General features: G+C 50.3%; 1 protein-coding gene across 1 annotated transcript in view; it reads left to right on the top strand.

Annotated features, from left to right (window-relative positions):
• The first annotated feature begins 14,311 nt into the window (after nucleotides 1-14,311).
• WNT7A (Wnt family member 7A) overlaps nucleotides 14,312-26,773 on the top strand; it is a 94,367-nt gene continuing 81,905 nt past the window's right edge. Inside the window, exons 1-2 of the mRNA XM_008158573.3 lie at nucleotides 14,312-14,382; nucleotides 19,733-19,959. Coding sequence (XP_008156795.1) covers nucleotides 14,312-14,382; nucleotides 19,733-19,959 — 298 coding nt within the window. The remainder of the gene's footprint in view (nucleotides 14,383-19,732; nucleotides 19,960-26,773) is intronic.

The following is a 26,773-nucleotide window of genomic DNA, read 5'->3' as shown; positions in this document are numbered from 1 at the left end:
TGTCACCAGCACCACTGGCTGGACCTGTAAGCCCAGGAGCTGGCTGCGCTCAAGACCATTTGGCCTAACTCAGCTCCACTAGGTCCAGTCACCCGCTGGGCCCCACTCTGCCCACCTTCTTGACTGCTTTCAGCTGGTGGAAAAACATGGATTCACATGCTTGCCCTGCTTCACCCCACAGAGCCACTAGCTGGTCCAGGAAGGCCTCACCCAAACCCTAACCCTAATCCTAACCCTAACCCTAACCCTAACCCTAACTCTAATCCTAACCCTAACCCTACAGGTGTGGCTCCATCATCCCTCCTTGCTCCTGTCTTCAATCACCTAAGAAGCACCTGTGCACCTGGCAATTCCCCTTCTGGGGAAGTCTGTCACACACAACCCCACAGGAGCCTTCCAGGATTTCCATCATTGCCTGAGGCCATGGGGCTGAGGAAGGAACCTGGACTCTGGATCATCGTGAACTTGGCATGGAGTCCTGGCCCCCCACATGGCAACTGGATGACCATGGGCAGGCCTCTCACCTCTGAGTCTCAAGTTTCTCCATCTGCAAATGAAGCTGCTGATAAATCCCACTCTCCCAGCCCGTGAAAGAACTAGGGAGTCAATGGCCGCGTGTTGAGTGGAATGTGGACACAGAGCAGAGCTGGGTGACCGGAAAGAGAGAGCCCTGGCCCACACCACTCAGGAGCCAGAGCACTAACCCTAGGGTGGCAAAAGAACACCTGACCCTCTGCTTTCCCCTGGCTGTGTGCTTTGAGCAGGTTGCTTAGACACAGTGAGCCCAGTTTCCTGTCCCTAAAATGGACATAGCACCTTGGCCAGCAAGATCTATTTGTACTCACCCTGCCCTCTGGTTCAAGAAGTCTCAGAATGAGGCTGCACATGTCAATCCCATTCTCCATTCCTTAAAGGGTTGGGTGAGGAGAAAGATGCCTCTTATAATGACCCTCAGTGTAACTGAGATTCATTCCATAAACCTTGACTAGCTTAGAACTTAAGGCTGGACAAGGGGCAAAAACTGACTTTACTGATTTAGTAAAAACAGTTGTTAAAAGAGGAGGTAGTGGAATTAGAAAAATCTGAAGAAGGGAGGCGGAAGCTGGGCTGCTTCAGGTGGTCTTGGTCTTGAAAACCTCAGAACTGTCACCCTTGGACACTGCTGCTGTATGAAGGCACTACAACCCCTTCTGCTGTCACTGCTCAGACTGTGTGTGTCCAGAGACAAGATCTGATTGATGGGGCGAAGGTGTCAGGAGCTCTTCACACTGGAGTAAGGTTTGCAGAATGAATAGAACTTCTCTACCGGGAGACGGAAGGGCCTTCTAGAGGGAGCAGCACAGAGGGCCTGCAACCTGGGGACATCTCAGAATTCTGTTGGCTACACCAGGACAGGGACTTCCAGGTCCTCTTATTCAGTTCTCATAAAACTCTACAGAAATAGGTATTAATTTTTTGCAAAGTGACTTTTGTTGACTTAAGATATGTCCATACCGATAGAGAATGTTTATGAGTTTATTTGAACCAAACTAAAGACATGCTGGTAGCAAGATCTCAAATGCTCCACAGAAAGTTTTGCAGTTTCTTTTATGCATTTGAAATGTGGAAGGTTACATTTTGAAAAGTAAAACAGGGATTGGATTACAGGATAGTTAACAAGATTATGTGCTCTCTTGAGGGTGGTATGGCTTATCTCAAAGGTGTGCTAACTTAGAGGCACAGAAACAATCGACAGGGCTTGCTCAAGGCAAAGATAAAAATTTTGCTAAAAAGTTATATGCCTGGGCATGACTGCCCACTGTGACATGCCCAGTTAGGAATGTCTGATTACATCACCCTGTGAAGTTACTTTTCATAAGACCCCTACCCTCTCCTCTCCTCCCCCCTCCTCCCCCCCATTCACAGGAGGGAATAAGTGGAAGGCTGCTTGGTCCTCTTGTCCTAGATTTATCTGGATCCTGAGGACTGTGGACAGAAACTAGGACAATAAGGACGCCCAAAGCATCTGTTTTCCTTCTACGAGAAACCCAAATTCCCAACTAGAGGCCTAAAGCATGATAAATTTATTTTTTTCACTTGGAAAAAAAAAAGCCTACAGGTGGGCAGTCTGGGCTGCAACGGCAGCTCACCCAGGCTGCCCGTCCCAGGCCCCTTCCTGTTTTCCACTCTTTCCTCCCTCCTCGAAATGGTGGCCAAGCATGGGAAGAAGGGGAACCCAAGGGACTAAAGACCCAGTGACCTCCACCTGCTTCTCATGGGCTAGAAGAGTTATGGCCACTCATAGCTGCAGATGATGCTGGGAAATGTAGTTTTTAAAGTCTGTCAAAAGACAGAGGCTCTATCTCCAAGACAAGGGATATTTTTCATCGCTTTTTAATCTACAATAACGATAATGGCTTCACTGTTCATTTACAGATATTTGTTCAAAGTGCCAATTATGTATGGTTCAGGCACAGAGCTGGCTGTTATGTGTACAGTAGTGAAGTGAACAGACAAGGACCTGTCCTCACAGGGGTCACTATGTGCAAAGCACCTAACACCCATTACTCCGTTAATTCTCTCAGCAGCACTGAGAGGTAAGTATGAGCACCCCATCTTGTGGACAACTAAATGGAGTCTCTGAGAGGTAATGATATAGCAGAGCCAGCATTCAAACGCATGTTGGTCTATTACCAGCATTCAAGCTTCAGCTGGTAATAATGTTTCCTCAGCTGTGGTTTCTATCCCGGCTCCACCCAGAGCCTGGGACCTATCCCTCAGAGATTCTGGTTTAGTTGGTTGGAGGTAGAGCTCATGCATCAGTTTACTTGTATTACCTTATTTAATCCTCACAACAACTGGAAATGGGGGTATTTTTCTATTTAAAACCAGTAAAATGAAGACCCAGAGAAGTAGCTTCCCTGGCCCATAATCACACAGTAAGTCCACAATGGAACTGGAATGTGCATCCACATCTCTGCTTTATCCAAAGAGCTGTCCTTGGCTCCAGAAAAGGTGGCTTCTGTAAATTTTGGGAGTATGCTGGTCAACCCTTCTGCCCAGCCTCTAGCCTAGAAGCCTCCTTGGGTAGGTGTGTGCCTGATCACACCAGGGCTGCTGAATGCCAGTGTGGCTGGGCCAAGGTGGGGGCTAGGCGTGGGGACATGCTTTTTCCCAGCACAACAAGCAGTGGCTTCCTCCTTCCCAGCCGAGCCCTGCCTGATATGTCAGGTTCAGAATGGGTCACTAGCCAGGGACTGGAGGGCAGGCAGGGCTCCAGGGCCAGTCCTGAAGGAAATCACATGGTGGGGTCACAGGCCTGACCCAGGAATGGTGAAGGGAGGGAGATATTTCAGGCCTGAGAGGAAGGACCCAGCCCATGAGATGAATTACCCGGGACAGATTATCCTGAGGAAGTCCTTGGGGGTGAAATTGTGATAAGCACTCTCTTCCCAAGGTGACCAGGAGCCACGGTCAGCTGGCCAGTGATCGGCCAGGCCAAGTGTGGCTGGAGAATTCAGATCTATTAAGAATGCCCACTAGGGCCCATGCTTTCTAGAAGTGACTTCCCAGTCACCTAACCTGATGATGAGTACCTCCACTCAAAGCTGAGAAAATGGAGACTTGCAGATAAATCACTTCTTCAGTCACAGGGCCAGAGATGGGATTTGAAAAGGGAGTTTGCCTTTCTGCTACTGCCAGCTTGCCTCCCCAAAGCAGGGAGCTAAGATGGCTACTGTCCTCCCTGCCATATGCTCCCTGCACGGACATGGAGTCTCACAAATAAAACACCAGGCTCTAAACCCCTCATGCAAATCAGGCTTTGGGTCTTAGGCTTGCTTCTGGATTTGAGTCACTAGACTTGTCCAAACTCCTCACTGAACAAAGAATGGAGGCCAAAGGGGGCCAAGGGCTTACTCGGGATCCCATAGTAAGCCTGGCAGAGGCTGGTTTAATCTGACTCCTGCTTCCATCTCATGGGTCTGCACTGTTATTTGGGGTTAAAAGTGTTACTGTGGGACATTTTATCAGTCTCTGAGTGTGGTCCTGGACCATCAGCATGGTCTGGGAGTTTTTTTGAAATGCACATTCTTGGGCCCCATCCCAGATGGATTATATCAGAATGTGGGGGTATGTTAACAAGCCCTCCAAGGGATTCTTCTGCCACCAAAACACAAGCACACACACACACACACACACACACACACACACACACCACTATAGTTATTTAATGTGTAGTGGCCTTATAATGATCTTAACCCCAAGTTTAGTAAAAAATCCCATTCACCCAATGGCCCATCCATTGACTCACAAACCTGGAAAGTCATGGGTCCTTGGGAATGCAGTTATCAAACGTGAGAAACATGCAGGCCTCTGTAAAAGGGAGAGCTGTTTCCTGTGCATTAAAGGTGGTCTGACTATTTTTATTATGCTATTGCTTAAACACGTACTATCATAAAATTAAGTTTAGGCCCTTATGCAATTCTTTCGTTTCTTTGTTTGTTTATTTTTAAATCTTTATTGTTGAAAGCATTACATATGTCCTCCTTTCCCCCCCCCCCCCCCCCCGCATTGATTCCCTCCAGCCATCCCCCAACCCCCGCCCCAGGCCTTCACCATCTGACTGTCTGTGTCCATGGGTTATGCATATATGCATACAAGGTCTTTGGTTGATCACTTCCCACCCACCCACCCTCCCTACCTTTCCTCTGAGATTCCACACTCTGTTCCATGCTTCCATGTCTCTGGATCCACTTCATTCATCAGTTTATTTTGTTATTTAGATTCCACATATGAATGAGATCATGTAATACTTGTCTTTCTCTGACTGACTTAATTCACTTAGCATGATACTCTCCAGGTCCCTTCATGCAGTCTCAAAGGGTAAGAGATTCTTCTTTTGTACTGCTGCACAGTATTCCATGGTGTAAATGTACCACTCCTCTATGAGGGGGCGTTGGAGCTGTTTCCAGATCTTAGCTATGGTGAATTGTTCTGCTATGAACACAGGGGTGCATACTAATACATTCTTTCTGATTGTGTTTTAGGATTCTTAGGATATAGTCCTAGAAGTGGGATCACTGGGTCAAATGGCAGTTCCATATTTAATTTTTTTGAGGGAACTCCATACTGTTTTCCACAGTGGCTGCACCAGTCTGCATTCCCACCAGCAGTTGCACGAGGGTTCCTTTTTCTCCACATCCTCACCAACACTTGGCATTTGTTGATGGTAGCCATTCTGACAGGTGTGAGGTGATACCTCATTGTCATTTTAATTTGCATCTCTCTGATGATCAGTGGCTTTGAGCATTTTTTATATGTCTCTTGGCCATTTGTATGTCCACTTTGGAGAAGTGTCTATTTAGGTCCTTTTCCCATTTTTAAATTGAATTGTTTGTCTTCCTTCTGTTGAGTTGTATGAGTTCCTTATACATTTTGGAGATTAAACCCTTTATTAGGTGTATCATTGCCAAATACATTCTTCCATACCATGGGCTCTTTTGTTGTTTTGTTGATGGTTTCTTTTGCTCTGCAGAAGCTTTTTATATTGATGTAGTCCCATTTGTTTATTTTCTCCTTAGTTTCCTTTGTCCTAGGACAGTGGTCGGCAAACTGCGGCTAGCGAGCCACATGTGGCTCTTTGGCCTCTTGAGTTTTAGCAAAGGCCAGCTTAGGAGTACCCTAATTAAGTTAATAACAATGTACCTACCTATATAGTTTAAGTTTAAAAAATTTGGCTCTCAAAAGAAATTTCAATCGTTGTACTGATGATATTTGGCTCTGTTGACTAATGAGTTTGCCGACCACTGCCCTAGGAGCTGTATCTGTAAACATATTGCTAGGAGAGATGTCTGAGATTTTGCTGGCTATGGTTTCTTCTAGGATTTTTATGGTTTCATGACTTACACTTAAGTCTTTTATCCATTTTGAGTTTATTCTTGTGTATGGTGTAAGTTGGGATCAGTTTCATTTTTTTGCATGTACCTGTCCAATTTTCCCAACACCATTTATTGAAGAGACTGTCGACTCCATTGTATGCTCTTGCCTCCTTTGTCAAATATTAATTGAGTGTAATGGTTTGGATCGATTTCTGGGGTCTCTGTTGTGTTTCATTGATCTATATGCCTGTTCTTGTTAGGCCTTTAGTAATTCTAAAATCAGCAAGTTCCAGGTTAATATGGACAACTACAATCAACATTACGAAGCCTATTTTTAAATTAATGACATTAATAGTATGGCAGAGAAAGCTGATTTGCTGAGGCTAAATGGCAACTTGCAACCTGACTGGGACACTGCCCACTACCACTCGACAACCTTTCAGTTCCACCCCACGCGTTACTTGTGGCAAGAAATGAATCAGCTCTCCCCTCCCTTCCCTCTAATCTGACTCCTCTAATCCTTCCTTTCTCAGCACAGAGCTCCAGTACTTTTTCCCATGTTAGTAACTCTGCTTTCTTCTCCTCAGTACTCAGCCACGACAATGACTTCAGCTGGCACCCTCTTGACTGTGCACACAGAGGCAAACTCAGGCAGGACCTCACCTAGAGGGTGGCTGTCAGTGAGACAGTTGTCATCTCCATAGTCCAACACTTGTGGATATTAGATTCATGTTGAAATGAAAGAAGATAATTTTTCAATTTTCATGTTTGGAGCCTGGAAAATTAAAGGTCTGAAACAGTCCCTTTTGGAGAGATGCTGACCTAGAGTTGCCATGCCTAGGCCCATTTCTGAGCTGGAGAAACTGAGGCCCAGAAAACAGTGGGAACCCACTCTTCCCTTCTCTGATCCCTCTAATGTCCATCAGCTGTGTTTTACATTGGTTTGTCTCCAAATGCAAGGGGTTCCCCTAAAATGAAGTGAGCTGCCCTTCCAGTGAATGGTTGGCCACCTCCCAGTGGGGACAGGGCAGAGCGATATGGACACTGACTGGGTGAGTATTGAGCCACAGGAGGGATCCCCAAAGGCCTCTGTTCTAGCGAAGCCACACTTGGCACCTGGGACACTGCTTATAAGTAGAGAAGCTATGCCCACCTTTGCCAGGAAGTCTTCAGATTCCTTCTGGCTCCAATATTCTTCTTCTTCTTCTTCTCCTTTGTGTTCATCTTCATTATCACTAAATATTTATCATATATTGAGGGTGTGATATAATCCCAGACATTTTGCTAAATGCTTTACATGTATGATTGCATATAACCCATGTGGTAGCATTATTGTTATCATTCCCATTTTATTGATGAGAAAACTGAGGCTGAGGGAGGTTAATCATTTTCCTAAGGTCACACAGCAAGTGACTGAGCCAGGACTCAAGGCTGGGTGTGCTGTACTAATGCCCTCAGCAACATTTCATAGCTGACTCTGCTCCTAGCTGGCCGTGTATCAGGAGCCTCTTATTTTTGCTTTGGGGTTCAGTCTCCCCACCTATGGAATGGGAAGTCTCTTTGCACCCTTTATACTCCACTATCTCTCCCTAAATTTGCCTTTTGTGTGCTGCTCAGCCGGGCAGTCAACAGAACGTTGGTGGCAGAAGGATGTCCATGTTCCAACTGCTCCCAGTAAGGATGCTGGGCCCTCCCTGCCCTGGCCCTTCTAGGCTAGGCACGGAATCACAGAGCAGTGAGCAGACCTTGTGCACAGCAGTGGGAGGGTTGGGATGTAGATGAAAGCCATGGAAATAAAATCAGAGTAGAGGCCTCATTCTCAGCAGGGCTGGGCTGGGGAGATGTGAAGAGAGACAAACAGGGGGTTGAATGCTTGTCAGCCACAAAATAATGGAGGCTCACCTTCCTTGTAAAAACCACATGCCACAGTGTCACTGCCCTTCTCACATAGTTAGCTCTTTATTAAGCACTGTATGCCAGACACTAGATGCTGAGCAAGCAGTTTGACCTCTCAACATCTCACTTTTCTCTTCTGGAAAACGAGACTGTTGTAAGGAGTACATGAGATCATCCACTTATCCATTTTTCCAACTATTGTGGGCTGACAGTGTGCCAGCCATCATGCTAGGAAATGCAGCGCTAAATGACAAAAATCTACTTCATTGGACTTGTTCAGCAGGAAAAAGATAACTTAAGTCAACAAATGAATGTATTGTCAAGTTCGAGGGGGTGGAAGTTAACTCAAGCCAGGGTAAGAGTTAGAGAGTGCTGTGCAGGGTAGGGCAGATGCTCAGGGACTCTTTGAATAAAGTAAAGGACCACTCATCATTTCAAAACTATCCTTGTGAAAACCCGCATGGACTGCGTCACTGCCCTTCTCAGACACAGGTGACGTGAGCAGCTTCCACACCCGTGGAACGAAGTCTGCAGGTTTTGCTATCAACTCCTGAACAGCGTCTGCATACTTTTCCCCAAGTCCTTCTCTTCCTAACTCTTTGCTCTCTGTGGGCTGGTTTGTGTCTTGGTCGGTCAGGGCCTCCTCTGGAGGTGCTCATTCAGGTGAGAGGCGACTAGCTGGACAGGGACTGCTGGGCTGTGGAGGTAAATAGCCTTGGGTGAGAATGGCTTTGAGGGAAGAACTGAATTGTAAACAGTATTTTTGTTATTCAGTTCTCAGCACGTCTCCCCTTTAGAGAGGCCTTCTCTGGCCACACTAGCCGAGATTCCCCACAAAGCTCCTTTCTTTCACAACTCCTTATGGTCCTGAGCGCTGATGGCGAACAGGATCGGTGATGCTAGCCCTGATCTCAGAGTCTCTCCCAGTGCTGGGGGAGAGGCAAGAAAAAAATAGTGGGCATGGAAATCAAGGCAGGGTTCCCTGCGGTGGCCAGTGCTGAAAGGAGGAGCGTGGCCGACAGGAGGAAAGGCAGCTGGAGATGAGGCTACTTTACATGGAGTGGCCTGGGAAGATGGATCTGAGAAGTTCTGTTTCAGGGACTTTCTCAAAGCCACACAATAGTGGCAAAGCTGGGAGAAGAATCTCATTCTCTTGACTCCCACAGAAAGCTTCTGCCCCACACGCATGCCCCCATGTTCTATGTCCCAGTGTTCTTTTTCAGCAGCCGTCCCCAGATGCACATCACTGGGGCCTGGGGCCTGGGGACCTCCATTCCTCCCAGCTGCTCCAAATGCGTTAGTAATAAAACCTTTTTGTCTGGTTTGTATTGCTGAAGCTTTCTTATAAGCACAAACGAAGAAAGCTAAAGAAGCAATTACACATTCTCTACAGCCCAGGCCCAGAATTCATCAGTGGAAACTGTCTTCAATAGGGACATCCATTCCTGATGGGTGGTGACAACAAGTGGTGGCTGTGGTATCCCCATTAATTGTTACAAACATGTGCACACCACTCCCCATTTCCAGTCAGCTTTCTGAGCCCTTTACTTGTAGCATCTCAAACCGCTGTTATCATCCCCGGTTCACACATGAGGAAACTGAAGCAAGGAGAGATTTAAGTGAGTTTCCCAAGGTCACAGAAATAACAAATAGCGGAGCCAGAATTTGACCCCCCTTAGAGCCCTTGTTTACAGCAGTGTGGTAAGGAATGAGCAGAACTCAGTGCATGCGGTAAATAATTGTTAATTGCAGTCCTTGGGACCCACACCACCTCTCCTCTGTAGTCAGCAGGGGGAGCCAGAGCCCCTGGTCCACGGTGCCTGTGCCCACGTCCAGGCCCCTGTAACTGAAAGTGGAACTGCCTTTGCTAAAGAGGCATGCCCAGTTATTCACACCTGGTTTGGGGTATTTGAACGAATCAGATAGAGTTGCCCCATGCGTGGGGCTCCCCAGTTAGTGAAAGATAAATCACCTGAAAATTATTTACCCCAGAGGAAGCCCCAAAACGAAAAAACCAACTGTCCTGGATCATGCAGCTATAAAGTGGCAGATCTGGGACTCAGACACCAAAGTCTATGCCCTGGAGCATAAAGGGAGACCCGTATTCAGGGCCCCACACATCTTCCTCTTCAGTGTGGGTTTGATGAATGTGTGAGTGAGGAAGAGACCAGAGTGCCTAGGACAGAAGGGAGGTTAGTCAAGGAAGACTTTTCAGATGAGTTCCTATTGGGTGGCCTTGAAGGGTGAATTAGGAGTTTACCAAGTGGAAAGGAGGGGAAAGGCATTCCAGGCATATGCAAAGGAATAACAGGGTGGAATAAAAAGTCTCTCAACTTGTTTTAAAAATATCAGAACCCACAACACACACACACACACACACACATAACACACACACACACACACAATTAAAACTTCATTATATACAATGTCCTCTTGCTTGCCGGTCCATTTCCACTTTGTAAATGTTAATGGCAATCCACTGACTTGCTGTGATGTGGGCATGGAGGTGGGGGCGCTGGGAAAACTGGAGATTGGAAGGGAGTTTGGAGCCAGGCTGTGAAGACCTTTGGAAATCAGCTTGATGATCTGGACCCTTTTTAGTCCTTGCCCCCTGCAAGGTGGGACCCCGAAAACTCCTTGCTCCTTCTCTAGCAATTTGAGTAACTGCCTTCATCCCTGGCTAATCTTCTTCAGTTGGCTCTAGCTTCTCCTCCTCCCCAGCTGGTTCTGTAACTCATGCCGAGTTCCTGGGGCTCTGCCTGGGCTCTCCGCGCTGGGCCTCCGTGGCCTCCCACAGCACCCGTCCTCGTCGTGGTGTGAAGGCTGGCTGCTGCTCACTGAGGAGGTCTGCCACCTTTGAAGGCCCTCCCTTCGGAGTGCCAGGCACACACAACCAGCTGCCCCCGGTGACCTACAGATACCTCAGACTCCCAACCCAGTCCGTCACCTCTGACTGGCTCCTCTCCCGTCCCAGTCCAACACACTGTCTCACAGAATAGGATCTTGTCCTTGGAGTCTCCTCATCCTGTCCTTTCTGCTCTCTACTCCCTCTGCTTCTCTCCATGCCATCTGTCACTACCCTTGTCCAGGCCGGGCCTTTTCTCTCCGGATAACTGTTTTACCACCTGCCCTTGTCTCCTGCCCCTTTCTGTTGATGCCCCATAAGAGCTGCCATGAGACTCTGTAAAAGAAATTGGATCATGTGACACCCCTGCTTCAAACTTATTAATATTTCCTAAATGTATTCCCAGTCCCCTGCTGGGCCCCTTCTCTGAACCTTCCCTCACTCCCACGGTCTCTGACGCTCTGTTCTCCAGACTCACCAGACCACCATGGCCCTGCCTCCTCTGGCTTCACAACCTCTAGCTAGCTAACACCAGCTCATTCCTCCTGGACCCCGTGTGGGGACATCTCCAGGAAGCCCACCCCGACTCACTCAGGCTGGGTTTGGTGACCCTGCCTCTGGGTTTCCACAATCCACTGTGCACCCCCAGCTTCATGCCTAGCACCTTCCTTTTTATTGCAGTGGCCCAAGTCTGCCTTTTCCATTAGGTGGGCAGCAGAATTGAGGGGTTAGGGCAGATGTCAAAGCCAAACCCTCTGGGTTAAAATCCCAGCCCCACCGTGTGTAGGCAGTGGGCGTTTGGAACTTTATTTAATCCCTCTGTGATTTGCTTCCCCCTACTTTAAAACGATGGTGATGATGATGATGATAATATTAACAAGAAGAACAGCTGTTAGAGAGTTAAATGAGTGCCTGGCATATAGCAAGTGCTGTGTGTTTGGTGATTTAAGTCAGCATTCAGACTAGTTACTCCAGGAGAGCAGACCCTGGATTTATTGAGTCCACCACTATGTCCCCAGCTCCTGCCCCAACATCCTGGTTATGAGTGCGACACAAATGCATCTTTGGTCTCAGAGAATGGTGATGCATATAGATAAGAAAGTAACATTTGAGAAATGCTTTGGAGGCAGACTGCTGAGGGCTCCATGCTGACTGAATCCGTGGGTGAGACAGGAGGAGGAAAAACCTGACAAGACAAACCTGTGATGTATCCTCTCAAATATTCAGCTGTTTCAATTCACACCCCCCACCCCAGCACTCACTGGCACCTCAATCCATGAAGGACTCCAGCTAGCATAAGAGTCATTGTACATTTCTCCTTTCTCTCTCCCTACCCCTATTCTTCTCCACTGAGTCCAAGCCCAGCATCTTCCCTCCTTTCTGCACCCCACTTCCACCCTCGTTGTTCCAATTAGGATTGATGTGTCACGAGTAACAGCAACACAGTGGCCTCAAACAACCATTTCATTATCTTCACAAATCATGGGGTTCAGCAATTTAGACAGGGCACACTGGGGACAAGCACAGAAGCCAGTCTCCAGAGCCTTAGCTGCGGGGGCTCAGAGGCCGGGGTGACCGAAGGGAGGCTCCTTCACCCACTGTCGGCACCCAGCGGGGTGACTCCAATGCTGAGCTCGTCTGGGACTGTGGACCGGAGCACGTACACGTGGCTTCTAAACAGGCCCGGGCTTCTTCAGCGTGGCCGCCTCGGACCTCCCGTGGTGGGTCAGGGCCCTCACAGGTACTCCAGCCGAGGCAGAGGCGGCACTGCCTTGTATGACACAGCCTTGCAAGTCTTGCAGCATCACCTTGGCACACCTTGTTGGTCTAAAATCGGCCCAAATTCAAGCAGGAAGAGCACAGAGAACCCACCTCTTAATGGGAGGCGTGTCAAGTAATTTTGTGGCCATGCTTCAAAACCACCACCCGAATCCCAAACACTAATGTCCTGTCCCTGGCCCTGCTCCCTGGTCTGCCGGCTCCACTGTGGCCAGCCCTCCCCATCTCCTCAGTGCGTTCTCCACGGCAGCCTAGGGGAGCTTTTGAACACACCAGTCACCTTTTTTCCTGTCCCTCCAATGTCTTTCTGCTGAACTTCCTACTGAAATGTAGGCCCCCTGACATGGCCACACAGCTGCATGAGATCTGAGACCCATAACCTCCTTGCCACCTCAGTGGCGTTCTTTCTCTTTCTTGACCGCCGCTCCAGTCACCTTTCCTTCCTGAAATGTCAGGCCCCTAAATCCTGTGTCCTTCAGATCTCAGCTGGAATGCCCCCTTGTTGGATCTAAAACAAACCCTGCATCCCACAGTGTGTCTCTCCCATAACTCTGTGTTATTATCTCCACTTGCCCCTGGGGTGTCTGAAATTCTGCATTTGTTTACTTTTGGTCTGTCTCCTTCACAAGTTCCAAGAGAGAGACAGACCCTTGTCTCTCTCGTTCCTCAGAGCCCAGGTTCCCCACCACGCCGGGCGCAGGCATTTGTGGGTTGTGAGTGAATGCATGAATGGTAGTTTTTCAAGGAACACGTGCGTGGTTTGAAAAAGCAATTATAGAGGAGAGGCAGGCATGGCCTGGGATGGCTGTGGTGGAGGTAGCCTTGTTTCTAATCGGGTTCTGCCACTCACTAGCCGGGTCTTTGGGAAAACACCTCCGCGTCCCTGAGCCTCAATATCTTCAGCTGAAATGAGTCCAACAGCCCCTAGCTCGCTGGAGGGGCGTGTACCGTGTATCACAGGAAGGGCCCAGCACCTCTCCAGCCAGGACACAGCCCGCAGTGAGGCCAGGCTGTAACACCTGCTGTGCCCGCCAGGTGTCGCCCCGCAGTGCGCCCTGAGCCCTGCGCTCTCGGGTGGCTCCGCGGCCCGACGTCTCGATTCCGTGCGGGGCATCCGGGCCTCAACCTGACTCTGTCCACTAGCCACGAGGAGCGGGGTCCAGAGGAGGCTGCCCGGTCTGGGCACCCACTTGCTATCTCCCATCGAAAAGACAGGGGTGGGGAAGAATATGCCGAGTCAGTTATCCCCGCTCCGCCATTAGCCCTAAGGAAGGGGTGTCCTCCCCCAAGAGGGTCTCCGAAGCCCCGGGAAGGCGGAACCCGGGTGCGATCTACACCCCACAGCAGCTCCAAGCTCTCGGCCCGGCGGAGAGGACGGGGAGACCGGCCAGAGCCCAGCCAAGCCCCGATCCCCTCCTGCGCCCCGAGTGCAGTCCCCGAGCGCCCACTCGCCCCGCAACTTGCGAGTTAGCGACCTCTGGGGACCGAGCAGACTCCCACCGCTCCGCACCCGCCCCGCGCCCCAGAGCCGGGAGAGGGCGCCTCGCGAGCGCGCGCCGGGAGCAGGCGGCTGGGTCCGGGGCGCGGGGCGGGCGCTCCGGGGGGCAGGCGGGGGTGGGAGTGAGAAAGGGAGGAGGGGCCGGGCGGGCGGCCGCAGGGTCCCGCACTCCCCGCGCCTCGCACATTCGCAGCGGCAGCTCGCGCGCAGTGCGGCGTCGCCGGGCGGTGTGCTCGCCCCTCCTCCCTCCCCCGCTCCGGGGATCCCGCGTTCCCGGGAGGCTCCGGCGCCGGGCGCGCGGACGGGCACCCGAACAGACGGCCCCGGGGACGCCTCGGCCCGCACCTCCCGGGCGGGCTATGTGGATTGTCCTCCCGGGGTCGGCCCGCGGGATCAGCACAGCTCGGCCCGCGGCCCCGGGGACCAGGGGGGACTATGAACCGGAAAGCGCGGCGCTGCCTGGGCCACCTCTTTCTCGGCCTGGGCATGGTCTACCTCCGGATCGGGTAAGGGCCTCTCGCAGCCCCGCACGCGCGTCCCGCGAAGTTGGCGTGGCCGGGCGAAGGCTGTGCTGCCCGAGAGCCGCCGCCGCCGCCAGCTTCCGTGGCCCCATCAGAGAGGCCGGGTGGGCAGGGTGCGGGGAGGTGGGTGCACAAAGGCGCCCGGAGGCAGGCGCCCAGCTGTGGTACCTTAGTTGGAGAGGTCCGAGCGGGCAGACCCGCCAGCCGGGATGCCCGAGTCTGGACGCCCCAGAACTGGGCAGCCAGGAGGGACGCTCCGTGGGGACTGGGGTTAGCCGACCTCAGAGGCCCTGCAGCCAGGGCGTGGGGACCGCAGGTCCGGCAGGAGCACTGGGCGGGTCCGGGCCACAGCCGCTCCCAGGGACTCACCCCCCGCGCTCCGGGGCGCGGGCACAAACGCCCCAGAGGCAGGGCAGTGCCCGCGGGGCCGGCGGGGCCGTCCAAACAGCGGGGAACAGGTACCCAGAGGGAGGGTGGTGTTTGAGAAAAACACCCACCTGCTCCGAACCCTGGGACTACGCGATTGCCCAGAACCCCTGGACGTCCGGAGCCTGTCCGAGGCCGAGGGGCAGCGTCTGCCGCCGAGACAGACACAGGGACACCGCGGGAGACGAGCGCGCAGAGCCAGCGCCCCAGAGGGGCGGCCACCCTACCCCAAACCTGGGTGCCAGAGGCTGCTGCGCGGGCAGAGCAGCCCCCGCCCCCACTGCATTTCTGGGGAGGTGGGGCCTGGGGCGGGGCCCCGGTTGGAAGGTTGGGGTGGGGGCTCCAAACGGGTCCTGGAGCTACATTTGCACGGCCAGTCCCCCTTTGTACTTCGGAGATAATGCGTGTGAGAGCGCGGAGGGGTGGGGTGGGGGGCTCTAAGGATTGGCAGAGGTTGTGGCGCTGACGGTCCACCTCGGCAGGTGGCACGCAACCTGCTCCCCCACCCCAGCCGGGACCCTCCGGCTGCTCTGCTTGGGGCGGGGCGGCTGGCTGCCCGGGCTGCTGCGCGGGGTGGTGTGTGCAGATCCTTTGTGTTTTGTCACCGCCACTGCCCCCCTTTGCCCACCTCGCGTCTCCGGAGCAGGGGTTTCTCCCGCTGACCCGCGCACTGCCGGCCTCCGGTGTGTTTGAGTGCTATCGACCCGCCGCGGCTGAGCGGCTCCGCCCGCCCCTCGCCCACCTGCTCTCATCTCACTGGGGCTCGCGCACCCGCCGCCGCCGCGCATCGAGCATCCAGGAAGCCGGTGGGGCTGATTGGCGCTGGCCGCTGGCGGCTTTATCTTCTTTTTAATTAGAAACGGGGTGGAGGGACCCGGAGGGGAGAGAGAAAGGAAAAACAACAGAAAATAACCGCCGCTGGCTGCACCGCCTGCCCGACCTCCCGCCGGCGCCAGCACCTCATTGACCCCGTGGGGGCCCGGCTGCCCCGGGGAGGGATCCGGGAAGGGCGCTAGCCCTGCGGCCCAGCAGCTGCCCTTTGCGGCCCAAAGAGGTCCAGGTCGGGAGGAATTGCAGGGTATTTGGGACCAGGCCCTGCAGCTCCGTGCGCCCTGGGTTATCTATCTGTAAAATGAGCGTGCGGGGCAAAGTCCCTAAGAGGCCTTCCAGTTCCCCAGATAGGACTGGTTCCTTCTGATGGCAGGACATCTGTGGTATTCTTATTTTATCTGGATAGTTCCAATGACTGAAGCACTAGTCCCTGTGACAATCAGATCCAATAATAACAACAATAACAACAACAACAACAACAACTTTAACAACAACATCTTCTAAGCACTCTCCATGTTTTAACACGTTTAATTTTTACAGCAATCCTATGCGGTGGGGGCTAATTATCATTAGCCTCATTTTAGCCATGGAAGTACAGAGAGGAGGTGTAACTTGCCCAAGGTCACACAGCTAGTAAGTGAAGGAAACTTAGATGGCACCCTAGCTCTGACCACTTAGCTGCTAGCCTATTGTTCATATGAATTTTGGACCCTAATATATCATTACACTTCTCTGCTGGTGTAGGAGTTTCCTTGTGGTCAGGCAAGAGTTCAAAGATTCCTCCTGACTTAGTAGAAGGAACCTCCATTTAATCTTTCCATGCCACTTCTTTTTCAAACAATTCAAACATCCTAGCTCTGTGTTAGATTCTGTTTTAATGGCTGAGATGAATGGTCTGTAGCTTCTCTTTCAAATCCATTACCTGCTAGCTAGCCTCCATGTCTCAATCTCTGTGAACCCGTTTTCAGACATGTGAAATGGATATTGTGAGTCCTGCCCAACAGGGATGTTTAGAAAGGTCACATGGGCTAATGTTAGTGACAGCATTCGCCATACAGACTTGACACACACTAGGGATGCTGCAAAAGTTCACCACGGCAGTCAAGTGCGTATTTGGGAAGCAGATGCTCACCTTAAGTGACGTTTTTGAAGTTCTACAATCCACTTGTGCAGTAACCATTTAGTGAACCGGAAGACAGCCTTCCTGCCCTCGTTAGCTCACAGTCTAATGAGAAAGGCAATGAACAAATGAGCAGACACATGAAAAACAAACACATACATTAAGACATTTCAGAGGACTGGACCATGAGTAGCAAGAGTATTAAGAAAAACAAAGCAGAGATTGTGATGGAAAGTTAGGAGGGGAGGGGTAGGAAGGCAGTTTCCCTTACCTGGGTTGGTAAGGGAGGTGACTCGAGGTCACATAGATAATGACAAGAAGCCAAGCATGTGAAGCTCAGGGGGTGAGAAAGCTTCTAGGGAGAGGTACCAACAAGGACAAAGGGCCTGAGGCAGGAAAAAGCTGGTATGAGGCAGGAGCAGAGGGAAAGTGGTCAATTAGGCACCTGGAAAGGAGTGGCATCAGCTCATCTCTGGTGCTGTGGACACAGAGTAACTGCTCTTTAAGAAATCCCAGTTCCATCATCATCTGAGACATGCAAATCAAAACAACAATGAGATAGCATCTCACACCTGTCAGAATGGCTATCATCAACAAATCAACTAACGACAAGTGCTGGCGAGGATGTGGAGAAAAAGGAACCCTCGTGCACTGCTGGTGGGAATGCAGACTGGTGCGGCCACTGTGGAAGACAGTATGGAGTTTCCTCAAAAAACTGAAAATGGAACTCCCATTTGACCCAGTAATCCCACTTCTAGGAATATATCCTAAGAAACTGGGAACACCAATAAGAAAGGATATATGCACCTCTATGTTCATAGCAGCACAATTTACAATAGCTAAGATTTGAAAACAGCCTAAGTGCCCATCAGCAGATGAGTGGATTAAAAAACCGTGGTACATCTACACAATGGAATACTATGCCACTATAAAAAAGAAGGAACTTTTACCATTTGCAACAGCATGGATGGACCTGGAGAGCATTATGCTAAACAAAATAAGCCAGTTGGAGAAAGATAAATATCACATGATCTCACTCATATGCGGGATATAATGATCAACATAATTTGAGGAACAAGAATATATCCAAAGACAAATGGTAGGGGAGGGGAGGAGGTTAGAGAACAACCAAAGGACTTGTATGCATGCATATTAGCATAACCAATGGACACAGACTCTGGGGTGGTGGGGGCTTGCCTGGGGTGGGAATGACTGGGGGGTGTCAACTGGGGAAAAAGGAGACATGTGTAAAACTATAGACAATAAAAAAAATAGTATGACCTACCCCCCCCCCAAAAAAAAAAATAAAATAAAAAACAACCTAATTCCAGAACAACTTCCCATGCCTGAGCTCCAGGATGGAAAGTATGGAGCACTTAGTCCAGTGATTTGCCATGGCCCTCAACAAGTGGAAGCTCTTATTATTATAACTACAATGGACATCTGGGGTGAGATCTCTTTCAAAGTAGACTTGAGGATTATACAAAAGGAAACTCCACATGAATGGGCCATCTTTATGCAAAGGAAGGACTACCTGCATCATCAGGATTACCATCTGAGCCTGTTTGGGGTTATCTTAATATTAGGAAATGGCCCCATCCTCAGGCCAGGTATACACAAGTCACAATGATGCCCGTCTTTCTATCTTCTCCATCTGTCCTGTTAGCTCCACCCCATCCATCAGTCCATCAGTCCATCAGTCCATAGCAAGTTTGGTCAGCTCCATCTGCAGCCATCCCCAAAGGCCAAGCCACCACCACCTCTTGCCTTCCCACTCTCCCTGCTTCTGCCCTGGCATCCTGTAGTCCTCTTCCATGGGGCTGGAGAGATGGGATGCTGTCAGTATCATGCTTACAGCCCTTCAGTGCTTTCTGATGCCTGAGAACATTCTAGCCCTGAGTCATATCTTGCCCCCAGATTGTCCTCCTTCCTAAGCCCTGGTTTGCATCATCTTCTATGGGTTCTTTCTGTTTCTTGGCGACCCCAAGCTTGCCCCCTACCATGACTTTGTTTTCAGTTCCTTCTGCCCATAATACTCTTCCCCAGACCTTTCCACTGCTGGCCACTCCGGCCCCTGCTTCACTGCCACTTCCTCAGGAAGGCCCTCCTTGACCACCCCAGCTAAAGTGGCTCCATCCCTTCCCTTCCAAACCCACCCTTCCTGCCATCATAGCATCTTTACTTAGGCTCCGTAGTGTGCACCAATGTCTGGAATGGCCCATTGTATTTGTTTATGGTATGCACATTGTTTCCCTCTGTAGCTTCTCGAGTGCAGGGCCTTGGCACCTGAGAGATGTCTGATATGTGTCTATTCATATCAGAATAGGCATAAGCTTCCTCTAGGCCAGTCATGTCTAGAGGGGGCTACACATACACCATTGGCATTCAGGGAGCAAACTTCGAATTTGTATTCACAAATTCTGCTTAAATATTTTTTAGTAATGAAACATACACATACATACTAGAGAGTATATAAAACATGTACAAATAGTTGTTTTTTAAATGAACACCTGTGTACCCACCAACCTTTCAGAGGCAATTGCTGCATGAAATTGTAGTTTCCCTTGCTTGCCTTTGTCGTTTTTCCACATAAAGATGATTCCTAAACAATACTGGGATTCATTTTGCAGGATTTAAATTTCATCTCAATTGAATCCTACCATAATTAGAAAGGCAACTTGCTTAGTTCCAACATTTATGTTTGACATACATCATCTTATTTTTTGCTATCGAAAAAGGAAATCAAGCCTCACTAATATTGTATATACACCCCGCACAGAAACCAATGTGTAACCACAGGTGAATAAACCTGGGTTGGGGTGCAGTATCAAAAAAGTTGGGAGACTCCTGCTGGGAGCTGTGGGGTGAGGTGGCCAGGGCTGGCTACCAGGGAGGACCTATAGTCCATGCCCCACCCTGAGAGCCTAATGCTCCCTCTCTCTGTGTCTCCTGCTCCAGTGGCTTCTCCTCGGTGGTAGCTCTGGGCGCGAGCATCATCTGTAACAAGATCCCAGGCCTGGCTCCCAGACAGCGGGCGATCTGCCAGAGCCGGCCCGACGCCATCATCGTCATAGGAGAAGGCTCGCAAATGGGCCTGGACGAGTGTCAGTTTCAGTTCCGCAATGGCCGCTGGAACTGCTCTGCGCTGGGGGAGCGCACCGTCTTCGGGAAGGAGCTCAAAGTGGGTACGTGCTCACCGGACACTGCAACAGGGTCTTACAGGCTACTGGCAGACAGAAGACTCTTGGGAGCCCTCTGGGACCCCCTCACCTGCCCATGCTGGGATGACCCCACTGTGGGATCCTCAAGGGGCTGCGACTTGAATTCAGGTCTCTAACAAGGGTTGGCTCTCTGGTTTAAATCCAGACCACACTGGCCCTTTATGGCAGAATTGAATACTAACTGGTTGATACGGCACTTACGTTGTTTTTTAAATTGAAGTCCAAATTTAAAATGAGCTGTTTTGCCTAAAAATACAAATTCCTGAATTCTTTTGAAAAATAGGCTTACACATGTATCCACATAGTTATTATGGGCTGGAGCTGAGAACACAGCTTCCTTTAGGTGGAGCCTGGGCAATCCCATTCACTGCTATAGTTCCCACTACTCCCTATTATCCACCTTATATTCACCCTTGTACGATACTAGAGGCCCAGTGCATGAAATTCATGCACTGGGGGGCGGGGGGAAGAGTGTCCCTCAGCCCAGCCTGTGCCCTCTGGCAGTCTGAGAGCCATTGGGATGTCTGACTGCTGGCATAGGCCCACTCCCCCTGGCTGAGCAGTGCTCCCCCTGTGGGAGCATACTGACCACCAGGGAGCAGCTCCTGCATTGAGCGTCTGCCCCTTGGTGGTCAGTGCACATCCTAGTGACTGGTCGTTCTGCCGTTTCGGTCAATTTGCATATTAGCCTTTTATTATATAGGATGCCTGGCCACTGTGGGCATTTCAGTTTGCAACCCCTGTGTGTTGCTTAGACACAGCACACACACACACACACACACACACACACACACACACACACACAGAAGCATGAAGTGTCAGGCCATGCATTTGGTTTTCAAACCAATGTGAGAAAAGCCCGGTGGAAGGGGTTGGTCACTGGGAGCCCTGGTTAGTGAGGGGAAGGCCATGTTGTGTGTCTTGCTTATGTGCATCTGGACGGTAGGGCCAGGAACTCTACAGGCTTGCTTTGAGCTGTGGACCTCCCTGAAGGTCAGGTCAGCCTCAACTCTTTGGGCTGGAGTGGTTCACCTGGCCTACTCTACTGCTCAAAGGGCACCCCTGAGTTACTTCCCTCAACCCCAACATCAACAAGTGCAATGGTTACTGAGAAAATTCACCCAAAACCCAGCCACTGCTCTGAGTCCTCACTTGCTTCCTCTTGGATCATACAGCTGGTGCATCTGGGCTCTCAGGTCCCCCCTCCCACTCCCATCAACCTGCTGCCCCTGATCCTCCTGCAGGCAAGGGCATCCTTTGTAAATGGAAATCAGATTATGTCATTTTCTTTTTTTTCCCCAATTTCTTTATTGATTAAGGTGTCACATAGTTGTCCTCATCCCCCCATTCCCATCCCACACCCCTCCCCACAGATGCCCCAACCCCCTGTTGAACTTAACCATTGGATAGGCTCATATGCATGCACACAAGTCCTTTGGTTGATCTCCCCGCCCCCCCCCCCCCCCGACCCTCCCCTATCCTCCTTCTGAGGCCCGATAGTCCGATCGATGCCTCCTTGTTTCTGGTTCTGTTCTTGTTCATCAGTCTATGTTGTTCATCATTTCCCCTAGATGAGCGAGATCATGTGTCACTAGAGATATACTTATAAGAACTGAATGTGAGACGAGCAATAATAGTTATGCTGACAGGCAAATGAATCAGTCTGTAGTGAGTTTCTTTCTGGACCAACAGTTCTTTAGAGACCCAATTTCAATGTCCACCAGTTCCTTATGTGTACATGTCAGCACTGACCCCTCAGCTCTGGATGGTGGACAAATGGTGGTAACGGAGGTCCGACTCCCTCTGGTTTGGTCTCGGCCGGACCCAGGGGCACAGCTTCACCCGGACTCAGGTGCACGTGGCCTCACCCAGACCCAGGGGCGCGTGGCCTCTCCCAGACCCAGGGGCGCGTGGCCTCACCCGGACCTAGGTGCGCGAGGCCTCACCCGGATCCAGGGACACATGGCCTCACCTGGACCCAGGGGCGCGTGGCCTCTCCCAGACCCAGGGAGAGATTATGTCATTTTCTTGTTTAAAAACCCTGGGATCAGAATGAAATCCCGACTGCTGACCTCTATCCCTCTCTGCCCCCAATCTTCCCTCTCCCCCTTGCCCACCCATCTTCATCCTGTTTCCCAAACACATCACACTGGGTCCTGCTTTCGAAACATAGCCCCAGAAGTTCTTTCTGCCTCAGATCCTTTCCCACAGCCCCATACTCCTGAGCCCTGTCCTCCGTGCACAGCTCCCTCAGCATCCAGGTCTCCCAAGCCTCCCTGGGTCCCCTTTCCAAAGTCCCCTTTAGCCAGGGAGCCCCATCCCATCAGCCAAGCACTTGGCACTATCTGCATCTCTTCCTCACTCTTTGGGAATGCTGGCTCGTGGGGGTTGGGCCTCTGCCACATTCACCATTGAATGTTTTCTCTCTCCTTCTTGTAAGGAGGAGCAGTAGCTCTCGGCCCTGTAGAAGGTCTCATTTTGTCACCACCTTCTGTAGCTGCTTTCTTACTCACATCTGAGGGGACTGCTGAATACAATCCCAGGTTCAGGGTGAGGTTGGTGGGGGTGTAGGAGCCTCCTTCTTCAGGCCCTCACATGAGTTCCCTTTTCAACATCTTTGCGGGATAGGATCTTGCCTTGCACCGCCTGCCCTTGTTCCCCCACTTTCCAACCCCAGGGCTTGCTTTTCAGGTGGAGAACCAAGGCCCAGAAAAAGGAGGCACTGCCCAGCTCATGCCCAGAAATAGCATCAACACTGAGACTCCAGTGTAGGTCACTGAAATACCCATCTTGTGACCCTCCCCTGGTCATCACCTATGGTTTTTCTGCCTATTCATGCTCTCATCCTTGGCCTCCATTTCCAGGACCCATGTCTAGGCTCTGGCATTATTTCAATGATGATGAAACTGAAGCTCAGAAGGGACCTGCTCAAGGTCAACAAAAGTGAATAGCAGGGTCTCCCAGGACTGGGTTGATCCCAGAACAGCTTGCAGTCTTGAAATAGCCAGTCAATTGCTGGCATTGTAATGGTGCCTGCTGGGGTGCAGTGGCAGGCTATGGTGCAGGGAGACCTGCCCCCACCCCCAGCAGGCCAGAGTTATAGAACTGAGGGATTCTTTGCAGGCTGAGGCAGAGGACTACCGCCAGTACACACTGAACAGGAGTGGAGGGAAGCCTGAGGCAAGGAGCATTCTTCAAGAGGCAGGCTTGGATAGGCAGAGGTGGCCTTAGGGAATTCAAGCAGAGAGGAGTCTAAGAAAACTCAGGGGATAGCCCTACCTGGGCCTGAAAGAGAATGGAGTCAGAGCCAGGAGGCATGTGGTCAATCTGAGCAGTTTGAATTTCTAGGTGGTGGGAGCAATTGGAGAATTTTGACCATGGGCATGACTGACAAAGTAGGTCACATTGTATAAAATAGCCACCATTCAGTGATTTTTGGCCCATGACATCATATAATTCAATCTAATAAGAATTCTGGAATTAAAGGGTGGGTACAGAATTCATTCATTCATTGTCATTCATTGATTCACTCATGCATTCACTTGCTGTGGCTGGAGGCTGCTGTTCCAGCCTGTGTGGTCTTGGATTCATGAGGGAGGTGAGCCTTAGGCAAGTTGGGAGAAGAGCATTCCAGGCAAAGGGAATGGCAGGAGCAAAGGCCATGAGGCAGAAACATGTTTGAGGAACAGTGAGGAAGCTGGTTTAGCTGGAGAACAGCAAAAGAGAGAAAGGGGAAAGCTCAGAGGTCAGAGAAGGAGCCAGGAGCTAGACAATGCAATGTCTGTCACGCCAAGTCAGGTTTTTGGATTTTCCTCCAGTGAATGGAGAGCAAGGAAGTGATAGGGATCTGGCTTTCAGATTTAGCAGCATTGCTCTGGTTCTGGGAACAGAATGAACTGTGTAGGGGCAAGGCTGGGAGTTCGGAGTCTGGTACAATGTTCTAGACAGGAGGTGACCAGTGCTGTGGACTGAGTGTAGCCATGGAGATCGCTTGGAAGTGAGCTGCCAAGGTGGAGGGAGACTAACAACCTAGAGGCCACTAAGGAAGGAGTTACCCTTTTAAGGTGGTGGTAGTGGGAACAGAGAAGATGAGATCAAGATTGGACCCAACTCCTACAAGGCTGAGAAGTTACTTCCTTTCTGAGCCTCGGTTTCCTCATGTGTGAGCAGGTATCCTGCTCGAGGACACCAAGAAGCAAGTCTTCAATTTAGACTTTCCGGGCTCTTCATCAGTGTTCTTGCTCCCATGGGTTGCCTTTCTGTGGGAGTGACCAGTCAACAAGGGCTGCCTTGCAGGGGTGAGGGACCAGAGTATGGTTTTTGACTTAGTTAGCTCTGGCCGTCCAATTCACACTGCAGAGAGCTGGACACATCTGCCTTTAAAGAGACTTCCCAGAAGCTCCAACCTATGTTTCTGCTTATATCTCATTGGCTTGAACTTAGTCATATGACCATACCTTGCTGCAAGTAAAGCTGGGAAATACAATCTTTAATTCAGAACAACTATAAGACCAGCTCAGGATCTGCGACTGAGGAGGAAGGGGAACATTGACATTGGAGTGGGCACTAGCCCCGGCATAGGTTTTCTATCCCATGCTGAGACCTAAAGGCTCTCCTCTCACCACCTCCTCAGTCTCCTCTCCTGTCCCTAGCTCTGCTTGTGTTTCTTGGCTCTGTCTCACATTCTGAGTATTCCAGATTTTGCTTCAGAGATCTGAGGACAGCAGTGGGCAAGGCTGTCCACTGACAGGCCCTCTTACAGACCTCTGTGACCTGCATCCCAACCCCATTTGGGCTGTGTGGCAGCCAAATAAGCACTGGCATCAAAACCCAGTTCAGGCCACCCCAAAAGAAGAGGGGATTCAAGTTGGTCTGTGTAACTGGAAAGTCAGGGATGGTGCTGACTTTCAGAATGGCTTGGACCAAAGGTGGTGTTGGCTTCTACCAACCTCAGAACCCACCCCACTGGGACAGCAAGATGGCCATTGCATCATCAGCACCACAACTTCTAAGTTCAAGTCCTGCAGAAAGGCGTTAGCTTTCTCTGGCAGTACCTGCAGAGGTCCTATGGTTCACTCTGATTGAATCAGCTAATAGGGCTTGACTTTGGTTGTGAGTCCATCCACACCAATCACAGTGCTTTTGTTGGTCAGGCCTGGGAGCCCCACCCAGACCATTTTTCCTGGGAGGGACTGCTCATGAGTCTGTTAGTCAGCTCCGGCTGCTATAACAAAGTACCACAGGCTGGGCAGCTTAAACACAAACATTCATTTTCTCCCATTTCTGGAGGCTGGTTTCTTCTGAGGCCTCTCTCCTTAGCTTGCAGATGGCTACCTTCTTACTGTGTCCTCAGAAAGTCTTTTCTCTGTGTGCATGCCCTTGATGTCTCTGTGTGTCCTAATCTCCTGTTCTTATAAGGACACGTGTCAGTTTGGGTTAGGGTCACCCTCATGGTCTCATTTTAAGTTAATCACCTCTTTAAAGGTCATACCTCCAGATATAGTCACATTCTAAATTACTGGGGGTTATGAATTTGGGAAGGGACAAAATTTGGTCCATATCAATGAGCAACCAGAGGGAAGCATGGTTTGTGCATTAGGGGAAGGCACAAGGGGTGCAGTGGTATTCAGAAGTAAGACTCCAAGGTGGGAGGAATGGACTGGACAATGGAGATGGGCCTTCCCTTGGGTCTTATGGGTGGAAAGAATTTCACTAGTCAGTGAATAGGATCCCAGGCAGAGGGAAAAGCAGTATAAACATATGGATATTTGATTGTTAAGGGGATGATGAACAGGAGTTTGCAGCCTCAGATTACTTGACAGGCTGCCTATTCAAGAGTCTTAAAATGCCAGGGATTCAACTTTATCAGTTGCTTCCCAGTGTGGCCCTTGGGGGCTTAAAAAGATATTCACCAATGTCCAGGGTTTTTCTTTTCTTAAATAATACAATGACACCCGTCCTTTGAGTCTTCCACCCAACACAACAACTAGAACAAGGACAGGTAATTTGCGTCCACTTCTGTGAGTATCCCTCGTGCACACCTGCCTTTCCTTCCCAAGCCTTACGTTCACTATCCTGAATCTTGGGTTTTCCATTCCTTGCTTACTTATGTCTAATTTATCATGTTGCTATATTCCCTAGAAGTCAATTATTTGATTCTATTTGTATTTAATTTTATAAAGAAAAGCGTCACACTGTATGCAATCTTTTGGCATTTACTCCTTTACTTACTACTAGTAAAACTCATCTATCTTCCTTGTAGCTGCTGTTGATTCATTTTAGCTGTGATAAATAGACTCAATCTGTGCACCCATGCTTTGGGTTATGGGACATCTGGGTGGCCTCTAAGCATTTGCTGTCACTAACAGTGCCATACAGGTCTCCTTGTGCCCATCTCCTGGCACCCATGTGTATGCATTTCTCTTGGGTATATACAGAGGAATGGAATTGCTGGGCACAGGGTGTGAATGACAACCTAAGTTCCACAGTGATTGTGCCAAGTGCCACTCCCACCAGTGAGCAGCATTGATTTATGGTCTCTCCAACACTGGGAATCATCTAAACTTCTCCATTTTTGCCTAGGGAATGGGTGTGAAATGTTTCCCACTGTCATCTTGATTTGCACTTCTCTGAGAAGTGATGCTGTTGAAATCTCTTCCCACATTTACTGGCTGTATATGTTTACTCTTCTGTAAGTTTCCTATTCATGCTTTTTGCCCATTTTTTTTTTTTGTGGGGTTGTGTGTCCTCAGTTTTGTTTCATGGTGCAGGGAGTAGA

This window comes from Eptesicus fuscus, chromosome 9 (genome assembly GCF_027574615.1).
Source record: "Eptesicus fuscus isolate TK198812 chromosome 9, DD_ASM_mEF_20220401, whole genome shotgun sequence".
Lineage (NCBI taxonomy): Eukaryota > Metazoa > Chordata > Mammalia > Chiroptera > Vespertilionidae > Eptesicus > Eptesicus fuscus.
The sequence above is the reverse complement of the archived record's forward strand: the minus strand, read 5'-3'. Positions and strand labels throughout refer to the sequence as shown.